Source organism: Petromyzon marinus, chromosome 6 (assembly GCF_048934315.1).
Source record: "Petromyzon marinus isolate PM22_M1 ecotype Great Lakes invasive population chromosome 6, UKy_Petmar_22M1.pri1.0, whole genome shotgun sequence".
Lineage (NCBI taxonomy): Eukaryota > Metazoa > Chordata > Hyperoartia > Petromyzontiformes > Petromyzontidae > Petromyzon > Petromyzon marinus.
The window spans coordinates 8,233,176-8,258,387 of NC_133672.1; the positions used below are offsets into that span (position 1 = coordinate 8,233,176).

Sequence of the window (25,212 nt, forward strand, 5' to 3'; positions counted from 1 at the left end):
CCTTTTCCGTACTTGATATGTTCGCAAAATAAATGACAACACGTGCAGTAAAACAATTTCAAGGCTTAACAACAAAGAACAATTTTAATTAACCGCAAATAAATAAGTCAACAAGCCACAGCGCCTCGATTCGTCAAAGGTAGATTTGCGCTGGTTCTTCTGATGTCTGTGGCCAAACAACCACAACAGCAAGAGGCACACGTAGTATCCACCTACATGCACAGCAACATCAATATACGTACGCGTCATTATACACACAGCGATGTCACGTAATAACCTTTCTAGTTCCGATTGTCATAGTTTAGAGGTGCAACCTATGAATGATTAAAGCTATGATGTCATACGTCATAATTCGTGTATTTCACGCAAGCAGGACACGTGTGATAAGTACACAAGCTCGGCCATGAACGTTGTGGGTCGAGTCGAAGTCCATTGGCTATGCACACGTTGCTGTTCCTAATCGCAGGGTCCCTAAGCTTCAGTCCTCTCGCCTTCAGAGTTTACGCAGCGCTCCAGTAAGCGAGTCTGAACATTCGTTACCGAGCACTCTCTGTATGATGAGTCCAGTCCATCACAAACGCGCCGCGCCGATCACACCCAGGGTCGGCTGTTAGCAACTACAGTGAGGGAAAAAAACTGTATTTTATCCCACTGCTGATTTTGTATGTTTTCCCACTGACAAAGAAATGATCAGTCTATAATTTTAATGGTAGGTTTATTTGAATAGTGAAGGACAGAATAACAACAAAATCCAGAAAACTCATGTCAAAAATGTTATGAATTGATTTGCATTTCAATGAGGGAAAGAAGTATTTGACCCCCTCTCAATCAGAAAGATTTCTGGCTCCCAGGTGTCTTTAATACAGGTAACGAGCTGAGATTAGGAGCACTCTTTAAGGGAGTGCTCCTAATCTCAGCTTGTTACCTGTATAAAAGACACGTCCACAGAAGAAATCAATCAATCAGATTCCAAACTCTCCACCATGGCCAAGACCAAAAAGCTCTCCAAGGATGTCAGGGACAAGATTGTAGACCTACACAAGGCTGGAATGGGCTACAAGACCATTGCCAAGCAGTTTGGTGAGAAGATGACAAGTTGGTGTGATTATTCGCAAATGGAAGAAACACAAAAGAACTGTCAATCTCCCTCGGCCTGGGGCTCCATGCAAGATCTCACCTCGTGGAGTTGCAATGATCATGAGAACGGTGAGGAATCAGCCCAGAACTACACGGGAGGATCTTGTCAATGACCTCAAGGCAGCTGGAATCATAGTCACCAAGAAAACAATTGGTAACACACTACGCTGTGAAGGACTGAAATCCTGCAGCGCCCGCAAGGTCCCCCTGCTCAAGAAAGCACATATACATAATCGTCTGAAGTTTGCCAATGAACATCTGAATGATTCAGAGGACAACTGGGTGAAAGTGTTATGGTCAGATGAGACCAAAATGGAGCTCTTTGGCATCAACTTAACTCGCCGTGTTTGGAGGAGGAGGAATGCTGCCTATGACCCCAAGAACACCATCCCCACCGTCAAACATGGAGGTGGAAACATTATGCTTTGGGGGTGTTTTTCTGCTAAGGGGACAGGACAACTTCACCGCATCAAAGGGACGGTGGACGGGGCCATGTACCGTCAAATCTTGGGTGAGAAGCTCCTTCCCGCAGCCAGGGCATTGAAAATGGGTCGTGGAAGGGTATTCCAGCATGACAATGACCCAAAACACACGGCCAAGGCAACAAAGGAGTGGCTCAAGAAGAAGCACATTAAGGTCCTGGAGTGGCCTAGCCAGTCTCCAGACCTTAATCCCATAGCAAATCTGTGGAGGGAGCTGAAGGTTCGAGTTGCCAAACGTCAGCCTCGAAACCTTAATGACTTGGAGAAGATCTGCAAAGAGGAGTGGGACAAAATCCCTCCTGAGATGTGTGCAAACCTGGTGGCCAACTACAAGAAACGTCTGACCTCTGTGATTGCCAACAAGGGTTTTGCCACCAAGTACTAAGTCATGTTTTGCAGAGGGGTCAAATACTTATTTCCCTCATTAAAATGCAAATCAATTTATAACATTTTTGACATGCGTTTTTTCCGGATTTTTTGTTGTTATTCTGATTCTTACTGTTCAAATAAATCTACCATTAAAATTATAGACTGATCATTTCTTTGTCAGTGGGCAAACGTACAAAATCAGCAGGGGATCAAATACTTTTTTCCCTCACTGTATAGAGCATCTAAAAAAAACCCATCAAGGAAATTAACGACAAACGTTGTGTAGAAGATGTTCCCATACAGGGGGAACCGTGTTCGCTGATGATTAAAATTCGGCGTGGGAAGGCAGAGAGGTGGTGTTTTAATTAGTGTTAATGAAAATAGCAGGCACAGAGACAGTAGCAACAGAGACGTGCATGATAGCGCCTGTACGACCAAGTCCTTCTGAGTTGAATGCGCCCAATCTCATCACATCTTGGACGCTAAGCAGGGTTGAACCCGGTTAGTATTTTGATGGAAGTGTGACTTGGTGGTGTAGGCCTGAGAAGCAATACGGCCATGAGATGGTGGTGGATTAATTAATTTGTCTGTGCGGAGCTTTTTACGTCGAAATGGCCAAACATCCCAACGCGTGGCAAGTCCTTCCTGAAATTGAGTGACGGGTCTCTGCGAGGGTTTCCTGGATAAATAAACGACATTTATAATATGTATTATTAGATTCCCTTGGACCAATGTGGCCAGGCAGATGTGGGGCCGCGGGATGCAGGATTCATGGGTGTCCAGAGATTTCAAAAATACATCTCACCGTGGGATCATTACTTCCATAATTCACCACCGCATCGTAGATCAACAAAGCCAGCGAACATTTTCAAAGGCGACCTCTACCCCATTCCCCATTGCTCCCCGCCCCCTGAAATGCGAGGCGAGATACATACTGAATTGATGTTCACTCTGGCCCAATGAGTCACCTGCACAGACGGGTCACGCCACACCATCTGAACACCCCGTGGGGCTTCCACAGCTAAGCCACCAGTGATATAGCCCAGTAAACAGGGACGTTAAGTCAACGTTGGCATGTGGTTGGTTGCAACAGTTGGACCAACGTTCACCCAACGTTCCATCTTTAACTCGGTGGTCATCTCAGTCGTGATCTTGTGAAGATTACTGAAGACCAAACAACAACCAAATACACATTATTTTGTGATCTAATTAAGGCTTAAAAAATCTCGCCATCATCACCATCAACACGACCTTCTGACATAAATTGATCATAACTATTGAATGAAAGTACAAACGCTGTACGCGGGTTTCTCACTCTCAAATGAAATACTGTACACGTTTACCTAAAGATGCACACACTTGAACACATACAGACATATGAATGTGATACTTGTAGACCTCGGATTAGGCATTGTAACTACTGTATAGTGTATACAGGCTATGACAATTTCAGGAAAAATGATCCGCTACTATGGAGAATTAACTAGCCCGATGTTTTGGGCAATAGCACTTGTTTAGAGCAAAAGCGGTTCACAGTTGGCGATCACACTTTACACTCTGGCGCCTTTAAAGTAAAATAACAATAGTTACGTATTTTAATTGACATATGAACAGTTTTCCGTGAACATATACCGATGATAAATACCCACCTAGACTTGTATAAATAAAATATCAACAATGTACAGCCCTTTATCAATCCACTGCTGGATGAAGGCCTCCCGTCACCGAGTTATGCACACTTCATTATAAGTGCTCTTCTGTTAGTTTAACACCTAGCAGGCTTTAGCGACCAATATTATCCATTATAGAGTTGTTTTTGGGTTAGATCGCGTAAATATAAATGTGTCCATATTCTTCGGGTCTTTCGGTAAAGTCACGTAGATAGGTTCAAATTAATACAAATAAAACTAACAAAAAACTATGACGATTGCTTGTGTTGTGATCGAAACGTCGTAGTTTTTTGTTTATTTTATTTGTATTAATTTGAACCTATCTACGTGACTTTACCGAAAGACCCAAAGAATATGAATTCCTGCAGTCACGAAAGCTTTAAGTAAAGATGTATAAATGTGTGGTTAAACCCACCACCACCCGACACAGCCAATTAGTAAGGTTTGTCCCGTAAACAAAACATGCCAATTCGTTATTAGTGCAGCACACCGGTGTTGTGGGTTTACGCTCCAACCTACTACTCAAATTGTAAATGTTGTGGGTTTACGCTCCAACACACTGGTGTGCTGATCTAGTAACGAATTGTCATGTTTTATTACCGTGACACACCTTATAAATTGGCTGTATCGGGTGGAGGTGGGTTTAACGACACATTTATATTTACGAGATCCAACCCCAAAAAACCCTCGATTAATGATGCGATATTCTTATTGTCGGTGTTCCACATCTCAGTTTACTCATGTAACTGTAACGCGTAGACACGGGGAGCCTTTCAATGACATACAGGCGCAAGGCTATGCTTGCTCATGATTATACATTCCATATTTTAACATTTTATATTTCAACAATATATTTCACACGTGTGCCGCTGTTGAGTAACACCAATGCCACGGTGACATTCAGACAGGTGTCTTAGCCACGGCTGAAACGATGAAAATGTAAAACATCTATCCATCTAAAACCCTGTGTGAAAAAAAGGTGATGACCTTATTTTTGAAATCTATTTTACGTCACGTGACGACTGTTCCAACATTTCACCTTGTAAATACGGTAAATACATTACCTTGCATTATAAAAAATATAAACTAGACTCAAAACTGGCAGTTTGTTGTACCCTTAAAAAAAACTTGCATTGATATACAACTGTGCGCTAGTTGACTGTGTTTGGCTGCATCTGGTGGTGGAGGGTCTTGGCGACACAGATCAGCACTGTCACTTTTTAACCAAAAATAATAATCAATGGTGAACCAACCTTTTCACTGGAAGTCACATCCTCCCGCCTCGGCAGATATTATTAAATGACGTACCGTTATTAAAGCGGTGTTTCAAATAAGAATCGATTATATATTTGTATTAACGTTATGAATAAAACATATCGCAAGTGGCTGCCATAGTTGTGACTGATGAGAGTTCCTACACTTGCGTGAATTGTGCACATTCACAATGTTTTTAAACAAACGAGCACACCCATGTAGGCAACACAAAGAAAAATATTCCCCCTATAGCCTCAACAGACTGTTGGGGCAAGTGCTGTTTGCGACCCCTATGAATGCCGGCGTGAAACAAGAGGGGGTGAGTGGCCAACACCACACCTGGCCGCTTTTGTCTCCCCAGGGCTGATGTTTACATGCCACGTTAGGTAATGAGTCGACCTAGGGGAGGCCCAGGATCGGTTCAGATATTCATCACCAATGTCGGCTGTCACCGGCAATTGAATACGGCTCACCGGGTTCGTAGCGTAGCGTGCTAACCACTGCACCACGACTCTCCACTCGACGCGCACGCACGTGCATGTACTTATATCCAGCAGCATAATGATTACAATAGGACACAGGTCCAAAAAGCCTCTCCATACCGTCTTCAACCCAGCTCCTATTCCCCAGATTCCACCCAGGGGATGCAAAATCTGTCATTGCTGTTCAAGTCCACTCCGACACAAAGCCAAAGATCCCCCTTATAGACTTTCGCAGATTGCTGCAGCAAGTGCTGCTAGTGGGTGACACACAAAGAGTATCTGTAAAGCCATATAGATTGTCTAGAGTTGGCTATGTCAGTGAGCGCACGTTAAGACCAGAGAGGTGAACAACGGGGTGAGGTGGCAAGCACCACGCCCAGCTGCCTTCGTCTCTCCAGTGCTAATATTTACTCGTCGTACCGGGTACTCATTTAAGGCTGAGTCGACCTATGAGAGGTCGAGAACTGGTTCAGATAAACACTTACCACCCCCGCAGGGACCTGACCTCGGGTTGCTGGGCTCATAGTGCAGTGCACCAACCGCTGTTCTGCCATTCAGGACTTTCTCTACACTGGCCTCATAATGCATTGGCAGACTCTGCTCAAATTACGTATGTTTAATGTTTACTGCGGTTGCTTAGGAAGCCAAGGGTTGATGGATCGCGTAACTGTGTGAAACTCCGAATTTCGATGGGCAGCGAAGTGTTCTGGAGATGGCAGTACAGCAAGTCGGTTCACAAACGTGGGGCTCCTCCTGGCACTCGAGTAGCTCCTCACATGGACACACACTGGCTGCACTGCAATCGGCAAAACAATCCAACGCGGTGCGATTCAGTGGTGCTCTCCGGCATAAGCGTATTACAGTATTATTACACATTCTTGGTCCTTTCGGGAAATTCACGTAGATAGAAAATAAAAAATAATAAAATAAAATGTTATTAAAAATAGTAAAATGATAAATTGAAAATAAAAAAATAAAATAAACCCACGATGTTTCGATCGCAACACAGGCGGCCTTCATCGAAACGCCGTGGGTTCTTTGCTTTCATTATTTTCAATTTATTATTTTACTATTTTTAATTACATTTTTTATTACTTTTTATTTTCTATCTACGTGAATTTACCGAAAGAACCAAGAATATGAATTCCTGCAGTCACGAAAGTTTTAAGTCAATATTATTACATCACAGTTATAATATGCCATGGCCCCATATGAGATACAGTATATCATTGGTCTCGACCACCTGAAGCAGCAAATCCTTCGCAAATTAAATGTTTTTTTTTTATAAGTCCAGTCACAGCGAATAATGTGAATACCATGTAAAATGCATACAGCTTGTTACATAATTAACTTTATCAACCGTACTTTGATAGTAAGCCACCTCAGGTGGTGCCAATTTTACTTGGGCCCATGAACTAAATGTTTATCTTTGAGTTTAAAATTCACCGTGGGCCGATGAACATAACTCCACTGTGGATGTAAGAAGCCCCCAGATGTGTGGGTGGCCGTGCAGTACGTCCACCACATGCCCGGCCCATCCAAGACGGCAAACAACAATTTAACACGTAGGCTTTTGCGACCAATATTATTCATAATAAAGGTTTTTGGGTTAGATCGCGTTATTTATAAATATGTCGTAACCATCCACCACCCGACACGGCCAATCAGCAAAAAAAGTGTCACGTTGACAAAAGACAATTAGTTCACTATTTTAGCCCACCGGTGTGTTGAAGAGTGAATCCACAACATTTACAGTTTGAATACGGCGTTTCGCTGGTAATTACATCCAGCATCATCGGGCAATTCGCTAGAATGGTAAAGCCCTCACTTGCTCTCGGTCTTAAATAGAGCAGCAGGGTGACGTCATCATTTAACTCATTTCAGGTGCAGTGATTTGAGGCGGAGGGGGGGTATTGTAATTATATAATCGATTGGTAATCAGTCAATGGTTATGATTAGTAATGAGTTGTAGGTTAGTAATTAGTTGTAATGTGTGTTATTGTGATTATATTCTACATTAGTAATCTGTTAAGTAACATGTGTTTCCCCTATAAGGAATTGTAATATGTATTATTTAATAATACGCTTCCAAGCCGCACTAAGCCTATAGCTATCAGAACGATTAAAGTTATTTCTGTTTCTCTCAAAAACAAACTCACCACATCCCTCACCGTTCACATCCCTCATTATTCACTGCCCTGTTAACTTTTCGGGTAATGTCGCTTCTTCGGAATAGACAGAGAAGGAAGAAAGGCAGAGAGCTTTAAAGGACTTCCCACAGTTGCAGATCACATTCTATACTGCGGTGCAATTAAAAATGTTCTTAAGTTGACACCAGTACTTTTAAATTGACGAATAAGCATAAAAAAAAACATATCCATTCACAGATTTAAAGTAGCACAACGTATTTGCCGGGTGAATGAAGTCAGCATACACAACTGGAGCCAAACTCCAAGAACTGGCCTCTACCAGGCACAAGCCTGGTAGCTCGTTGGCCCAGTACCAGCCTCTTTGTTTTTACACAGTTGGAGAGCGCAGGCCCAAAGGCCCAACACGTCAAGCGGCCAGCAACAACCAGCACCATTTAAGTTGTAATCGATGAGAGTGTAGCAAGTTCTTAAACCAAGTAAGAGCTGGGGCGACAGAGACGTTGGGAGGGATTTCCAAAGTCGATCAGTGCGAGGGAAAAAGCAGAAAGATATGCGTTGTGACCTGCAGTGTTGTGAGTGGGTAGGTGGGTGAGTGAGTGGGTCAGTGTAGCATTGAGTGGGTGGGTGAGTGGGTGAGTGTGTGGGTGAGTGGGTGAGTGAGTGAGTCCGTGGGTTAGTCGGTGAGCGAGTGGGTGGGTGAATGAGTGATTGGGTGAGTGTGTGGGTGAGTGGGTGAGGGTGAGTGAGTTGTTGTGACCTGCCGTGTGGAGGCTGAACCACAGCATGTACGAGCACTGGGCCCGCTCCGCTGACCCTAATCCGTGACCCCTAGGCGGGATCTCGGGGTGGGGTGGCCTGGCGGCTCCTCCTCTGCGCTACGCCGAATGGGACGTGCGCCGCCACTGTGCCGTGCTCCTTGGCGCCCTCGATGTGGAACATCTGGTCGTCGAAGAAAATGTGCGGGCGGATCTTCTCGAGCAGCGGCCCCTTGGGCGCGCCGGCGAGGAAGAGCGCCTCGTCCAGCTCCAGGCCCCAGCTGCGCAGGGTCTTGAGCGCACGGCCGCCCGAACTGGCCGCGCTGCGCGCCGTCACCAAGTACGTGCGGATCGGGCAGGTGAGGCGCTCGCCCTTGGCATAGAACTTGCGCTGGATCCGCCCCAGGGCCTCCGCGAAGCCCTTGAAGGGGCCCTGCAGTGCGGATGGCAGAGGGGACGGAGAGAGTGGCTGGGTGGGGCCGGCTCCGTGCGAGGGGAGCGCAGGCGGGAGCGCTCGTGCAGGCCACCTACAGCTGTTAATAAGCATGGTTTGAGGTTGTCTCCGAGTCTGTCTCTGCTCTGGGAAGAAGGTGTGGACGAGTGCTGGTGGTTGGTTGGATGCCCAGGCAGTGCTGCCTTTAGGCAATGTAGGAATTTGCCCAGGGCGGTGGCAGATTGCTTGAACTTGGGAGGGGTAGCAATGTCTAAATAGATGGGCAGCCCCTGCATGTGACGTGGGGGGGCGGCACCTGAATATGACACGGGTGAGGGGGCGGCACCTGAGATTGTGACGCGGGTGAGGCGGGCGGCACTTGACAGTGTGACGCGGGTGAGGGGGGCGGCACTTGACAGTGTGACGCGGGTGAGGGGGGCGGCACCTGCGAGAGGGGCTGGTCGACGTTCTTCTTCTCATGCTCGAAGAAGGAGTCGAGGCCGTGCTCCTTGACGATCCTCTCCGACTCATCCGAGAAGAGCACCGCGTCACCGTCAAACGCCACACGCAGCTGCTTTGTCCCGGGCGCCACCTGTACCCCCGCGCCGGGGCTGAACATTGTGGCCGCAGCGATGCCTGCCCACGCGGCACGGCCGGGGATTCGTTTGTGCCATGCCCAGCGCACCACATCCACCATGCCCCTCTCTCTCCGTGGTTGTTGCCACTGGTCACTTGCCAATCTTATTGCCGGTCTTTGCCAGCTACTTTTACATTTTTTTATTTATACTTTATATATTTTTCAGACAGAGGTGAAGCCCTGGGCATGGGCAGTGAGGACACATAGAGGTGTTTATGCAGGCGGCTGCGTGGGGGAAAGCAGGCCTGAGGAGTTGCTGTCATCGCCACCGTTGTCACCGTCATACAGAGTTTAAGGAGCAGCCCTGCGATTACTGCCGCACACTGCCGCTCGTGGCGTGGAGAACTACTCTCGAGGGTATCTGCCCTACTCGTCCATGCTGGCCCAGACATATTTACACCGCTGGGTGCCCGCGCCGGAAAGTCAAACAGGCCACCTCTGGATTGCAAGTCCAGTGTGCTAACCGTTACTACCATGATTCACTTCGTCATCATTATCAATGTCACCTTCATCATGGCCACACCTACTCATCCTCAATCAACCAACAAACCCATATACCCATAATCCATGATCATAATCACCACCACCCTCAACACCACCATCATCATACACATGACAAATAATCATCGCATCTCCCAAAGCTCTTCTTGACCAGATTTGATAACTGAACGTCAACCCAAAAAACGATGCCATTCCTCCATATGGCATCATCACCACCACCAACATCAATGTTATACGGAACCAATTTGACACCATCATCACCACCATCGCCTGAGTGGTGGGTGAGAACCGGCGAAAGGTGCGCGTACCTTCTGCCAGGGCCTCCTGCACCTTCTCCTCATCGGCCGACAGATAGAGGTTGGTGTTGTAGGCCTCCAGGTACCCGATGGGGCTGTTCCCTCCCGTCAGGCAGAAGCGCTCGATGTTGAGACCTGAGCATCCGGCACAAACCGCATGCCGTGTGCACACACACACGCTCTGGGTCAACCGGACTGTTCAGCCCCTGCTGTCTCATCGAACATTTCATCTCGCAAACTCCGATATGCCTCAAATAGGCCTCCACTTCCTCCTTGTCAAGCCCCGAGTCTCTCGAACCAGACGAGGTGATCGGTGCTTCCCTTTCACCACTCCGGTCATCTGCAATTCACTCCCAACATAGACTAATGCCCATAGACCCACACAGAGACCCATAGACCCACACAGAGATCCATAGACCCACACAGAGACCCATAGGCCCACATAGCAACCCATAGACCCACAGAGACCCATAGACCCACACAGAGATTCACAGACTCACACAGAGACCCATCGACTCACGTAGAGACCAATAGACTCATACAGAGACCCATAGACCCACATAGAAACCCACAGACCCACAGAGACCCATAGACCCACACGGAGACCCACAGACTCACATAGACACCCTGTTGCAGCTCCAGGCTTCTGGCATTCACTCCCTCCTCCTCTCTCGCTGTGCCGCACATCGGTGTCTGTGCCATCCTTCTGTCAGACTCTGAATGCTTCTCTCTCTCTCTCTAATTTATTCTCGCGTGCCTCTGCATGTCCTTTTTTAAGTTCCATTTGTTCACGTTAAATATGTAACAATGAAAGAATGAATGAAGGAGAACGTTAACATAACGTCTTTCGGCCCTTCTGGTTTGTTGACCGAAGGATGCTGGGCACAGTTTCTAGCCGAACGTCGTATTCTTATCGCTAAATTTGGCTGTGAGAATTGTTTTAAACTCACCGTTGAGCGAGCTGAAACAATTATAATCATAGCGTTAAACGTTTCTTAAACGTGACAATTAACATTTTTGTCTGTCAACAAAAAAATGTGGCCACATCATTACGTGGCCGAACTAAAAACACTTTTATGGATAATAGTGATAATAACGATAATATTTCGTATATTATGCTTATGTACACAGGCAAGCCTCCGTGAGTTTCAAGACTGCGTTTCGGAAGTGTCTTGTTGCATCGGGATGTTGGCCACTTCCATTACCAAGCGTTTGACTTTGTATAGAAGCCAGAAGGAAACCAGAGAAATCTGGAGAAAACCCACCATGCATACGAGGGGGTGACACTACACAGATGGGTTCAGGAATGTGTTTCTGCACTGCTGGCCACCTCATAGCACAAACCCACGACAATCGATATGCCCAGGCAACCTCTCCCCGAAATGGTAATTAGGCTCAACCCTGCTTAGTTTCTAACGAAACCGGGGCACATAAAGCCAGTGTGTTCATACACTGTTCTTGATTCTAGCCTGGAATGGATGGAATATGTTAAATGTTGCTTATTTTTACTTAAAACTTATTCACAGCATCCTAAATGTCATTATTCAGCACTGTGGAGGCAGAGAGGGTTGGTGGATCGCACGATTGTTGTGCAACTCCCTCTCCGTGGGCATCGAGGATACGTACCCTGGTGGTACGGCGCTGGTATGGAAAAAAAAACTGTGCACTTCACCTGTTCCGTCTGTATGGGATAGCGTGTTTCCCCCTCGCACGTGTACTTTTTCTCCGGGTGCTCCGATTTCCTTCCACATGTGTAAACACCCATTAATCGGCTGATCACACAATCATATACAGAGGAACGCAGACCTTGGGAATGCGTTGGTAGTACCGAGCTCACAGCCTGGCTGCTGCTGCTGACCTTTCCGCTCGTCTATGGCTCCTCCTTGTGCCTCGGACTCGTCCTCTCTCTGCGAGAGCGAGTGAACGCCGTGCGGCGGCGCAGCGTTACACGTTGGCAGCATTGTCATCATCATCATCATCGTGCCGTGTATCGTGTTTGCAACGGGGCACTTTGTTTTAAGAAGTCTGAATCACCTGCAGCCATCTGTCCCATCGAGTATTCAAACGACTGACTGAATGTGAGCAATCGCCAGGCGCGAGATGTTAATAGTGGAGCTGGTAAAGTGGCACGGGAAGGTAGTGGCTATTTACAGCCCGGGGTCAGACGTCCGTGGATGTCGTGCGGGAAGCAACACATGTCGCATTTCTCCGCATGTACGTGAAGCAACAGCAGCAGCAAGAGCAGCAGCAATAGCAGAAGCAGTACCAGCAACGGTGATAACAGTAATAGCAGCCATAATAAAAGCAGTGGTAGCGGCAGAATAAGAGCAGCAGAGGCAGTACCAGCACAAGTAACGACAGTGAAAATATCAGCAGCTGTAGCAACAGCAGCTATGGTAGCAGCAACAGCAAGCGTGATTTACTTAAAGCTTGTGGGAAGTGTGGCATTGGCAGTGCAGTGTGGGTAGGGCAAGGTGGATGGCACATGCGTACAGCTGCTGGCAGTGGGTAGTGCACGGCAGTGGTGTAGCGAGTGGGGTGAGTGGTGGTGTTATGGTGTGTGTGGGTGACGTGGTGGTGTTGCGGTGTGTGTGTGGGTGACGGGGTGGTGTTTCGGTGTGTGTGGGTGACGTGGTAGTGTTGCGGTGTGTGTGGGTGACGTGGTGGTGTTGCGGTGTGTGTGTGGGTGACGGGGTGGTGTTTCGGTGTGTGTGGGTGACGTGGTGGTGTTGCGGTGTGCGTGGGTGACGTGGTGGTGTTGCGGTGTGTGTAGGTGACGTGGTGGTGTTGCGGTGTGCGTGGGTGACGTGGTGGTGTTGCGGTGTGTGTGGGTGACGTGGTGGTGTTGCGGTGTGTGTGTGTGACGGGGTGGTGTTTCGGTGTGTGTGTGTGACGTGGTGGTGTTGTGGTGTGTGTGTGGGTGACGTGGTGGTGTTGCGGTGTGTGTGGGTGACGTGGTGGTGTTGCGGTGTGTGGGTGACGGGGTGGTGTTGCGGTGTGTGTGGGTGACGTGGTGGTGTTGTGGTGTGTGTGTGGGTGACGTGGTGGCGTTGCGGTGTGTGTGGGTGACGTGGTGGTGTTGCGGTGTGTGTGTGGGTGACGTGGTGGTGTTGCGGTGTGTGTGGGTGACGTGGTGGTGTTGCGGTGTGTGTGTGGGTGACGGGGTGGTGTTGCGGTGTCTGTGGTTGACGTGGTGGTGTTGCGGTGTGTGTAGGGGTGACGTGGTGGTGTTGCGGTGTGTGTGTGGGTGACGTGGTGGTGTTGCGGTGTGTGTGGGTGACGTGGTGGTGTTACGGTGTGTGTGTGACGGGGTGGTGTTGCGGTGTGTGTGGGTGACGTGGTGGTGTTGCGGTGTGTGTGGGGGTGATGTGGTGGTGTTGCGGTGTGTGTGGGTGACGTGGTGGTGTTGCGGTGTGTGTGTGGGTGGCGTGGTGGTGTTGCGGTGTGTGTGGGTGACGTGGTGGTGTTGCGGTGTGTGTGTGGGTGGCGTGGTGGTGTTGCGGTGTGTGTGTGGGTGACGTGGTGGTGTTGCGGTGTGTGTGTGGGTGACGTGGTGGTGTTGCGGTGTGTGTGGGTGCGGAGCAGTAGTGCAGGGGTGCGCTGCGCTGCAAACCCGGCGGCCCGAGTTCGATTACCGCTCATCGCCAACACCATTAACGATGATCTGAACCGGTTCTGGGCCTCCCCTAGGTCGGCTCAGACTCAAATGACTACCTAGTGCGGTGTGTAAACATCGCCACTAGGGTGACAAAGGCGGTCGGGCGTGGTTGATGGCCACCCACCCCCTCGTGTGCTGTGCCGGCCTTCATAGGTGCTCGTTAACAGCACTTGCCCCAACAGTCTATTCAGGCTACACGGGGGGATCTTTGTCTTTGTTTTCGCGGTGGTGTGTGACGCCCCAGGGGTCGTACCGTAGTGGTTGATGGAGTTGATGAACCGCACGCCGACCTGCGCGTGGTTGTGCGAGATGAGGAGGATGTCGAAGAGCTCGTCGCTCTGCGGGTAGAGCTCCCGCAAGCGAACGTTCACGTTCTCTAGCGCCTGAGGGTGGGAGGAGGTGGTGAGGGGCAACCGAGGCAGAGGGAGCAGCAGACCGGTGGGGGGAAAGCCCAAGGAGAGACGCAGCGCAGTCGAAGTGTTAACAACCGAGGGGCGCCGCGATATACAGGAGGTCGTGGGTTCCATCTTGACCCTGACGATGCCTGCTGTATATTAGGAGTTTGTGTGTTTTCCCTATGGTCGTGTGGATTTTTCTCCGGTCCTCTGGTTTGGAAGTATGGTCAATGAATAACCATGGTCGATTATGGTATTGTAAGACCTTCATCTGGCAGTGGATTGAGGCCCTGCGCATGTCTGTGTAGTGACATAGAATCGGACACGTAGCAGCATAGCGCTGGCTGCTGGCAGGGAAGGTGATATGCAGCTTACAGCAGCCCTGACTGACAGCAGGTCGCGTGATAGACCGGAGAGGGATGTCAGGGAAAGGTTACGGAAAGGGCACATCGAGAACCCGCTTGTAGGTTCCAGAAGGGGGGCGTGGCCGGGGGCGGAGCCAGGCCACGCTGACAGTATATGAGGGGCCCCGGGAGGGGACCTCGGGGCTGTCGTTTGGAGTGGGATCACCGTCGTGCTGCTGCTGGAGTCTTCACCGTCGTCTTCGTCTTCACCATCTCGGCGTCGCCAGTCAGGCAGTCTACCAGCTGTCCTGACCATGGAACTTTTGTTACTAAGTGTTACTGTCAGGCCGTGTTAATAAACCAGAGTGCCTCCTACTTAGTGGTGTCTCTTAGTCAGTCACTACATCTGTACGAAAAACGGTATGCACACTTAATGTTTCCGTATTTAGTAATGGAAGTCCTGGTCATCCTTCCCACGCACACGCAGAACGCGACGGAGAGTGTCGCTGAGACTCCAGAGGGTTTTCCTGGAGGGTCCAGAATTGGAAAGCTTTGTCATAAGTTCGGAACGTTTATTGTGCTTCATGTGAGAGAAAACCCCCGAGCACCCGGATAACACCCACCACTCATATGAGCAGCAAACATTATTCAGAAGTCCACAAGGACCGGTTTACGACCTCACTTGCTGCATTGCCATCTTCTGTCCACCTTGCATAGATAATCGATGTTTATGGATGGCTTAGTTTATGACGGCAGCCCAAATTTAATGTTTACACGGCAGAGCATTGCTCTCTGGAAAGTGCATTAACAGCATTTAATAATAATACTTTAAAGCACTCTGTCCATGCACTGCTGGATGAAGGCCTCTCTAAACTGTGTTAGTCATGGAGGTTGTTTGACCCTACGTCACCATGGGCCGGGAAGAGAGACCAATTTATTTGCCACTGATGTTAGCAGTGGCCGGCATCAAACTCAGGCCAATGGCTTCATGGCACAGTGTGCAATCCACCGCACCACCACCACCACCGCTCCACCATTTCAACGTTGTTGCTGCCGCCAACACAATCCAATTCACACGAGCTAACAGTCAAATCAGTCAGCGCTGAAGCAGGGGCATTAGTTTCAGTCGCAATCTCTGGCTGCATCTAAATTTAGGCGGCCGTTCTTGCCATGGTTGTGTCTCACCGACGTGCAAGTTCCCCGTGTTTCAACAGACAGCTGCATAGTTATTATACTCATAGTATTAACAGTAAGAGTAGCAGTGGTAATAATCCACTTTTACTGCGCGCAAATTCCGCGAACGGACATTATATGTTGGAGCACTATCCGGAGGCGTGGAGCCTTGCTCAGAGTTCCTCAAGAAGCTCCAAAAAGCTCGGGAAATCGGCGAGTGCGCCTGTGTTCTGGGTGTTCGCTGGAAGGAGACTGGTTGCTGCTGCGTACGTGAAGCAGGGATAGAGCTCCGGGCAGCCGCAGCTGCTGCTTTTGTTGCTGCATGAGAATCGGCGACCGCCTGTCACTGTCCCTGACCTGGAGACGGCTGTCTGGTTGAGGGACGGGCTGCTCAAGTCAGGGTTAAGTGACAAGGGAGCTCTTCCGTTGGTGCTGTTGGTGTCGGCCTGAGGGCGGTTGACGATGATAGTGAGTGAAGTGACAGCTGGAGGCGGTGGTCGTGTTGGTGATTAGGTTATATTGTGTGTTGAGTGAGCGGTTTTGGTGATGGTGGTGGCCGTGATAGTGATTAGGATGTATTGTGTGTTGAGCAAGTGCTTGTGGTGGTGATGGTGGGGGGGCCGTGTTGGTGATTATGGTGTATTGTGTGTTGAGCAAGTGCTTGTGGTGGTGATGGTGGTGGCCGTGATAGTGATTAGGGTGTATTGTGTGAGGAGCGAGTGGTTGTAGTGGTGAAGCCGGATAGTGGTTTGAGTGATGGAGGTGAGGCTGACTGTGAGTTCAGTGATGCTGGTATTGGGGGTGGGTAGTGTTTCGGATAGTCGTGTGGCTGGTTGTGCGTTTGCGTGCCGCTGCTGTTGCGGTGGCCTAGCTGGTGATGCGTTGTGGCTGTCGCGGGTGTGGCAGAGTGACGGCGAGGGTGCGTGAGTGGCGCTGGTGTGGTGGTGGTGGTGGTGACGATGGTTGCGTCCCCCCCTCCTCTCCGCCCTCTGTGGGGGGCCCGCACCTGCACGAAGGGGAAGGCGGGCCCCTTGGGGAGCGGCTCCTCCTCGTGCTCCGTCTGGTAGCGCACGTACTCCTCCACGCCCTGCGAGTCGAAGATGTCGCGCTCCAGGGACATGTCGAAGAGCGATCGGGACGACACGGCGATCGTGATGGCGTGCTGGGGCTTTGGCTGCACACACCCGCAGAGTGCACGCGCACAAAAGACAAAGATGCTCCGTGTAGCCTTCGCAGGCTGGTTGCAACAAGTGCTGTTCGCGAATAGCACCGATCAAGGCCTGCATGGTACACGAGGGTGTGGGTGGCCATACCACGCCCGGCCGCCTTTGTCTCCTGAGTGCTGATGTTTACACCAGGTTCTGCACCAGGCTCTAACTATTAAGGCTGAGTCGACAAAGGAGAGGCACCAGACTGGTTCAAATATATGCCACTGTTATTGGTCGTAAGTGGGAATCGATCTCAGGTGACTGGTTCATAGTGGTTAGAACAGTGCACCAACCACTCCACTACGGCTCCCAAACACATGCATCCCGGGATTAATTTATCATGGAATATTTTCCAGGGACCTCCACCCCCTGAGCCCCGCTCATCATCGTCATCATCACTATCAAGGTTATCAGAAATATTCTCTCGACCTCAGCCTCGGACAGCTGTTTGCAATTCATGAAGCCCTGCATATACCCTATGCCTCATTTCCATTACCATTTGAAACCGTTCGGAACCAGGCTGCACTGGTCTGGGAATGGTCGGGGTTCCACCAATGCTCCTGTGCTATCTGCCCCCATTCCCGACATGCAATGGAGGCTCCATACAAAATTACGAAGTTTCGTTTTTTAGTAAACGGTATTCTGGTCCATGTATGATTTCAAGGTTCTGTTTTTTTTATCATGAGGACGGACACGCAACGCGGGTTTGGCCCTAAAACAGCCAAGGGCCGGCATGAAAACACACGAACGCAGCCAAGGCAGGCGATCATGGCGCTATGGAAACAATTCATTAGAACCACATGGGAGTCCTGAGATTAAAAAAAAGTTTCTTAATTTGTTACGTGATACCAACTTTCTGATGCCATGTTCTCACACGAGATAATCCACTGCACTCTGCGATAGTTGGAAGTTGACATATCTTTGTTTCATGACAACACAATGCTGAGAACCAAGTTGGAATAACATTCACGAAGAGACTATGGCTGTTTTTTTTAAACAAGGAAAATATATTTTGAATGGGGCATCACGAGCAAAAAAACAAAGACGAAATAATATCATTTCGAAAGGAGCAGATTGTCATCTTAGGGTGTTCAGTGGTGGTGCAGCTCGGGTTAAGACACTCGATCAGCTCAAACTCCAGCCAACTATTGTTTGCTTACACGAACCCTCGCCACCTGTTTGTGCAACAAGACGGCAAGAAGCCGTTATATAACGCAGCGAATCAATTACATTGTCGGAAATTTGAGACACACAGACACAAACCCTGCGCGGGGCATCGCCCACAACGATAACAGTTGCATCGGCACAGACTTTTTTAAAGCCCAATTCCAGGCAGGGCGTCTCATCAAGAGTCGGAATGACGGCCGGCGGTCGAGACGAACGTCGGAGCGAGAGCCGGCGGGGTCAACACGCGCGAGATGCCATCTACAGAGGAGGTGGAGCGATGAAATGAGATCATACTCAGCAGATTAGATGGATGGGATGGTGACGGCTTGGGAAGGCCTTCGTCCAGCAGTGGATTGATCATGGCTCTCGATGATGGACTCCAAAGCGAGCATTCGAATATGGCGTTTGAATGACATTTCTGTGTCCGATGGCCTTATGAAACATTCAGGTGTATATATAGAGGTGCGATAGAGTGAGCTATGCCGCCTGTTGTTGCCCAGTTAGCTGTGCCAGCAGGTAATGGCAAGCCTAAAATTATCCAGATGCCAGTTGCTGTCGGCTGTCTGTGAGGGTTATGCATCGTGCTGTTTGTGGGCTGCTATACATAGCCAATATCGCCCTGCACGCGACCCGCGGTGGTGGCGGGGCGTGCTACACGATACAATGCTAATGGGTTTCAACCGCAGGGGTGGGCCATCTCCGACTGCAGGCTGCCGTGTTTACTGAGATTGTTTGCCGGTGCTGTGATCGTGAAAATAAAGGTGGTTTGAAAACACGACCGAGTCACCCGCAAAGGGTCAGATCTCGGGCGTTAAGCAGGGCTGAGCCTGGTTAGAGCAGTATTTTGCATGGGATGACAACCAAGGCGAACTGTCAAGGCGTTGCAGATGTGGGGCTACTTGCGAGGTGTGGCCAGGAGAGGACAGTGCTGAGTGTCAACCCCCCACCTCGTATACAGCGCCCTGCTGGGTTAATTCTCAGATTTCCTGCCACGTGCCCAACACTCAGCAGCAATTGGGTTTTGCCAAACATCTCAAATGAAGGATCCTCCGCAAAAAAACGAGTATTGAGACTTTATTTTAAAAAAAACGGGGGGTTGCATAGCTTAGAGATTTACACTTTAACAAAGCAACTATAATAGAAGCTTCTGGTCTTTGAATGCAGGCGTTATGCAGGCACTCGGAATTTCAAGGAAGAATAGGACACGAGCAACTTGGGGGTTCGGAAAGAAACGTGGGAGGAGATATTTGTAGCGGTAATCAGCTAGGAGTAGGAGGTTTGTGATGGGTGGGACACCTGCACAGAATGTTGGAGGAGGACAGGTGACCGAGAGAGACGGCATTGGAGTGGCGACCAAGAAGGACCTAAAGCCAGGCGGTGGTGACGATGGTGGTGGTGATTAGGATGGAGACTAAGTGTGGTCCTTAAAGGTATCGGATGTCGGCTCCGCAACTCCAGGGTCAATGAGAATGGTGGAACCCGTGAAGAGGGGTGGTGGCATCAACAGAATTGGCACCAATGGCCTCCTGACTTTGGTTCTGCGTGTGAGCGTGTTCATGTGAGCACATGTGAGCGTGTTCATGTGAGCACATGTGAGCATGCGCACGTGCGCACACGCGTGCGCATGTGCCAGAAATCACGTAGAGCCGCCGCCACCGACGCATCCGCACCAGCAGAGGTTGGTCAACAGAGTTATTATAGGATTATGAAAAGACTTCACGTACACGCACGCTACGTGGCAGCGTTACGCGCAATTACCCCACGCCAGACGACACGTGTTGTTAACGAGCACCTATCAAGGACAACACGCACGCACGAGAGGGCGGCTTGTGTTGCTTTCCCAGTGCTGGTGTAGGACAACAGCATCAGGTGCTCGTTTAAGGTTGAGTCGAAGTAGGGGATCTATGTGTAAAGGAGAGCCTCCCTTACATATAGTAGGATGATATCTAATACGAGCCTCTGCCATTCACCCAGCTGGGTCGAGTTCGCAGTGCGCTAACCAATTCGCCACCGTTCCCCACGAATAAAAACACAAAGATACCCCGTATGGCCTTAAATACTGTTCGGGGAAACTGTTGTTTGCGAGCACTTATCAAGGCCGATGGGTATTTATGTTTAATTATTTGAAAAGCACTTTGGGTGCCATATTTGTGGCAGAAAGGTGCCAATGTGTTCACCAAAAATGAATTCACTTGACTTGAGGGTGGTGTGGCTAGCACCACTCTTGGCCTTCTTTGTGCCCCAAAACGATGGTATTTATAAACCGGATTAAATACTCATCTAAGGCTGTGTCAAACGAGGGGTGGCCCAAGAAATGCTCCGACACTTCAAGTGCCGTGGGCTGGGAATCGAACCCGGATGGCTGAGTCGAATCAGACGAAGACACATTTGTACTTTTTCTACAATAATTATTGAGACCAGGAACGTGAAAGGGCCGAGTTGGTGCCGTGTTTGCTGCACGTGCTGGACATGCACCTGAACTCGCAATGTCATGAGGTCGTGGTAACGATGCGCATAGACTCATCGATTCTTATCCTCACCACGCAGGTCTCGGAACGGGTTTCGGGAGAGTCGATGTTTTACTCGATTTGTCCACGTGGTGGCTGAGTAATGAGTGGCCAAGGGGGTTGACTCAACCAATCATCCGTCGCTGCGTGGAGAATAGCATTAGTACAGTAGCACTTTGTGGGGGGGAGTCAATAGCGGTTGTCCTATAGGATAGACTCGCCCCTGTAAAAGGAAGGTGGAATTTCCACCACTGGCTCAGGGCTGTAAAGAGGCAAATAAGCACCATCGCATCAAAGCCCGGGAGTAATCTTGACATTTACGAACTTGCATTGTGTAACGTGACCCCTGCAACCGCTAGAGGCCACTGCACTCACTATTACTCATTTTATAAAGGGTGACTTCTAACAAACCTGCACCTAACAAACCACGTTAATGCGTTTACGCATTTTTAAAGAGGGATCGTGCGCGCGTGTATATCATCTCTGTGCTATATTTGGCCAGGCTAAACAAAGTCGGTTACCATATTCTCCGGAAAGTAAGACGCCCTCCGAACGCGTTCACGGTGTTAATAAAGTGAAACAAATGCGGTCTTGTACACAGAGAAAATAAAGGAACGCACACGCCATATCCTTATTACGAGACGCACCCCCCTTGAATTTGCTTTAAAATCAAGGGGGATGTGGGGGGGCAGTGCGTCTTGTAATCCGGGGAATACGGTAACCCTGTCACTCGTGATGATGGAGGAGTTCCCCTACAAGGCGTGTTCGTTTTGAGAGAGACACGCCGACTGCTTTCTCTCTGGTAAAGGGAGATAGTGCGTCTTACACGCTGCCCAATGTAATCGATAATCGCGCGCAGTCGTGAACACGCTGGGCGTTACTACCACGTGTCAACCCACTGCTGGATGGTGGAGGCTCTCCATCCTCCCCACGCGTGAAGGGAATCGGCGAATGCGTGGCGGTGCGTGATGTAAGTCACCTGGCAGGATTAGGAGTTGTGAATATCGGACATGTGCGGCATTCAGTCCTTACCCAGGGCGGGGGGGGGGGGGATGGAACGTTGGCTCAGCGTTCGTCTGCCTACGTTGGACATCACGGCACCATAATAGACCCCGGGGTTACACTCACACAGTGCACTCACAACGTGCTTTGCGTGTGGTTCGTGTGTGCAAGCGAAGAGACAACGATCCTCCTAAACAGACCACTATGGGCAAGTGCTGTGAGCACACACCCAAGTGGGTGGCCAACACCACGCCCGGCCGCCTTTGTCTCCCTCGTGGCGATGTTTACACATCGCACCGGGTGCTCATTTGAGGCTGAGTCGACCTAGGGGAGGAGATAATCGTCACCGGTGTTGGCCGTGAACGGCAATCGAACTGAGGACGCCGGGTTCCTAGCGCAGCGCGCTCACCGATAATCTACCGCTCACCTACACAAAGATAAAGATCCCCTACACACACACAGTGACACACACGCATACAGTAAAACAGTGACACACGTAAATATACAGTCACACAGATAAACAGACACACACGCGCGCAGTGACACAACCATAGCAGAGATATTCACAGAAACGCACAGTGCCACACGTAAATATATAATCACACATAGACACACAAACGCGCCAGTGACACAGTGACACAACCATAGCAGAGACACGCACAGAAACGCACAGTGACACGTGCAGACACACACACGTGCATATACACACACGTGCATATACACACACGTGTGCATATACACACGTGCATATACACACACACGTGCATATACACACGTGCATATACACACATGTGCATATACACACACGTGCATATACACACATGTGCATATACACACACATGTGCATATACCCACACACGTGCATATACACACACATGTGCATATACACACACGTGCATACACACGTGCATACACACACACGGACCCACAATTGCCTATCTCAAACCTATCTGCTGCTCCCTCTCCGTACGTGTTGCATAATAAAAAACTAACCCCCCTCCTCCTCCAAATCAATCCCCGATCCCGATGCTCGTCGTGCACGGACCCCCCCCCCCCCGCCCCCCGAGGTTACCGTGCGCGGGCTGCGCGTCGGCGTCAGCGCGTGGAAGCGCTTCTCGGCATCCCTCCACGCCGGCTCCCCTTCCTCTGGGCCCCCGTTCCGATCTCCCCCTTCATCTCTGCCGCCGCCGCTGCTGCTGCCGCTGATGCCGCCGCTGCTGCTGCTGCCGCTGATGCCGGTGGTCGGCCCCGGATCTCCGCCTCCTCGTCCCTCGCTCATGATGATCGCACGGCCACGGTCATGGGCGCCTTTGCAGCAGATGAACAAGTGTTGTTGTTGTGGGGCGATCCGCCGCCACCCGCCTCTCCCTCCCACCTTCCTCACCCACCCCCTTCCCCTGCTGCTGCTGCTGCTCCTCTGTCTCGGAAGGGCGATGGAGGTCGACACTGGGATGGAATTGACAGTGGGGGGTGGGGGGGATCAGAGAGCCGGGAGCCCGGGCGAGGCAGGTGCCGGCTCAGTTGGGATGTGACGGGGATGGATGTGGGTGGGTGGTAGGGGGTGGGTGGTGCGCCCCCATGTCCGGTCGTACCCCGCAAGCCGCTCCCTCCTCACTCGCGTCCTCACTCACCGGCTCAGCTCATCACTTCATGACCCAGCCACTCACTCGCCCACCCACCCATCCACCAAATAAATCATTGCTTGACCCAGCCACTCGTCTACTGACACGCGAATTCACTCACCGAGTCAACCCGATCGCTCACCCACCGACTCACACTCGCCGGCTTACCCATTCATTCACTCACACACCCACTCATTCACTTACTCACCCACTCATTCACTTACTCACCCACTCATTCACTCACCCACTATGCTAGCGTATGGCAATTTGTTCAGGAGCTGAATGGCAATGCCGAGGCCTGCTGAGCCAAGATATTGCTTCAGGAGAGAGTTCGTATAGTTTTGCTGTTACTCCGTTGAAGGAGCGCAGACTAAAGTGGTTTACTCTATGGGTCCATAGTTTGGGTTATATGGCCACAAATCGCTCGATTGCGCCTCGTGTTTTTCAATTTATACTCGTGAAAGTGATGTGCGTATCGACCTGTTGGTGTTCTTATGCGGTTGATGGTTCCACCGGTGCCTTCGAGGAAGAGGAATGTCAGTCACCCACTCTCCCTTACTATAAGTCACCCACTTGCTGACCCACCTATCCACCCAATCGCCCACCTCTAACTCGGCCGTGGTGAGGGCTTTCCCGTCTCTTCGTAGCGGCCTGGGGCCGCGTGGTGTGTGGCGTGGTGAGTGACTCTACGGCCCTAATTGGGGGTACGGCGAGTGGACGCTCACAAACTGTGAATTATGTCAACGCGCCGTCTGTGTAGGCATTATTTACATGACATAGTAGTCACACACGCGGCGCTAGGGAGTGTGGTGTGGCCAACACTACGCCCGGTCGCCTTTGTATCCCCAGTGACAGTAAACTTAATGTTTCATACAATCATTTCCAGTCCCCGCCCAACCACCAAACTTTGAAACTTCCCGCCCCCCTCTTGCAAACAGACAGGAGGAGGAGGAGATAATTTGTTTCCGGATCTCAGCCCCGGGCAGATCCAGATATGATTGAGCCGAGCCCATTTCTTCAGCTGTTATTTGCCACAGATGTTAGATGTGGCCGGGAAGGCCACGACGGGGGAGCTTCAGAAAATACTCAGTGACAAATGAAGCCCCGTAAACATTATACACATGTACTGTATGCCCACGTACACACACCAAAGACAAAGATCCTTAACAGACTGTAGGGGCAAGTGCTGTTAGCGAGCACCTACGAAGGCCGGAACGGTACACGAGGGGGTGGGTGGCCAGCACCACGCCCGACCGCCTTTGTCTCCCCAGTGGCGACGTTTACACGTCGCACTAGGTACTCATTTGAGGCTGAGTCGACCTAGGGGAGGCCCATGACCGGTTCAGATAATCGTCACTGGTGTTGGCCATGAGCTTGAATTGAACCTGGGTCGCCGGGTTCATAGCGCAGTGCGCGAACCGCTGCACCACCGCTCCCCACATGGACACACAAACTCACCCACGCGATGCCAGCTGCCTGAAAGTTACACGTGTCACAATTCTTACGAACGGAAGCACTGAAAATGAGGGGGCCTATGTATATAGCCATATAACTCGTATTCTGGTTTATGGTTATTTCATACGGTGTATCGATATGCGTGCAGGTACAAGGGTCATGGCCACGGTTTTCTTGTACTCTCTCAGAGAGAGAGAGAGAAACACTCAAAAGTGATTGTAACTTACGTACGTGTTCATGCATTGCCCTGCCACTCGTACGCATGTCGCGTTGGTCGGTGTTCCAACGCCTCTGCGCTTCCAACATGGACACAGTGCTGCTCAGTGGCGTGGCTTGTCGAGTGTGAAGGCGGTGCAATTGCACCGGGGCCAATTGTCCGGGATACCCATGGAGAACGAGGGAAGTTGGACCACCCCTCCTTCCTTCCCTCTTTTGTACTGCTACCTATCCAGTCGCAGTTTACACACTTGACTCCAGTGCCAGCAGGCTGTCAGATCAAGTCTCATCTCCGTGAA

The 25,212-nt window shown here is 50.2% G+C and overlaps 1 protein-coding gene across 1 annotated transcript; it reads right to left on the reverse strand.

Annotated features, from left to right (window-relative positions):
- Positions 1-65: 65 nt before the first annotated feature.
- LOC116939569 (cytosolic 5'-nucleotidase 1A-like) lies at positions 66-23,169 on the reverse strand. The gene is made up of 6 exons (XM_032948132.2): positions 22,693-23,169; positions 16,743-16,910; positions 14,078-14,207; positions 10,179-10,301; positions 9,178-9,368; positions 66-8,732 (listed from the first exon to the last, which is right to left on the reverse strand). Exons 1-6 carry the CDS (start codon positions 22,897-22,899, stop codon positions 8,373-8,375), a joined length of 1,179 nt encoding a protein of 392 aa, XP_032804023.2. The 5' UTR covers positions 22,900-23,169; the 3' UTR covers positions 66-8,372.
- Between the last annotated feature and the right edge of the window lie 2,043 nt (positions 23,170-25,212).

Coding starts and splice junctions, on each gene's coding strand:
- LOC116939569 (XM_032948132.2), bottom strand. CDS start 22,899: ATGAGCGAGGGACGAGGAGGCGGAGATCCGGGGCCGACCACCGGCATC. Junction 10,302..14,077: donor CAACTCCATCAACCACTACG/GTACGACCCCTG, acceptor CCGGATGCTCAG/GTCTCAACATCGAGCGCTTC. Junction 8,733..9,177: donor TCGACCAGCCCCTCTCGCAG/GTGCCGCCCCCC, acceptor TCCGCACTGCAG/GGCCCCTTCAAGGGCTTCGC.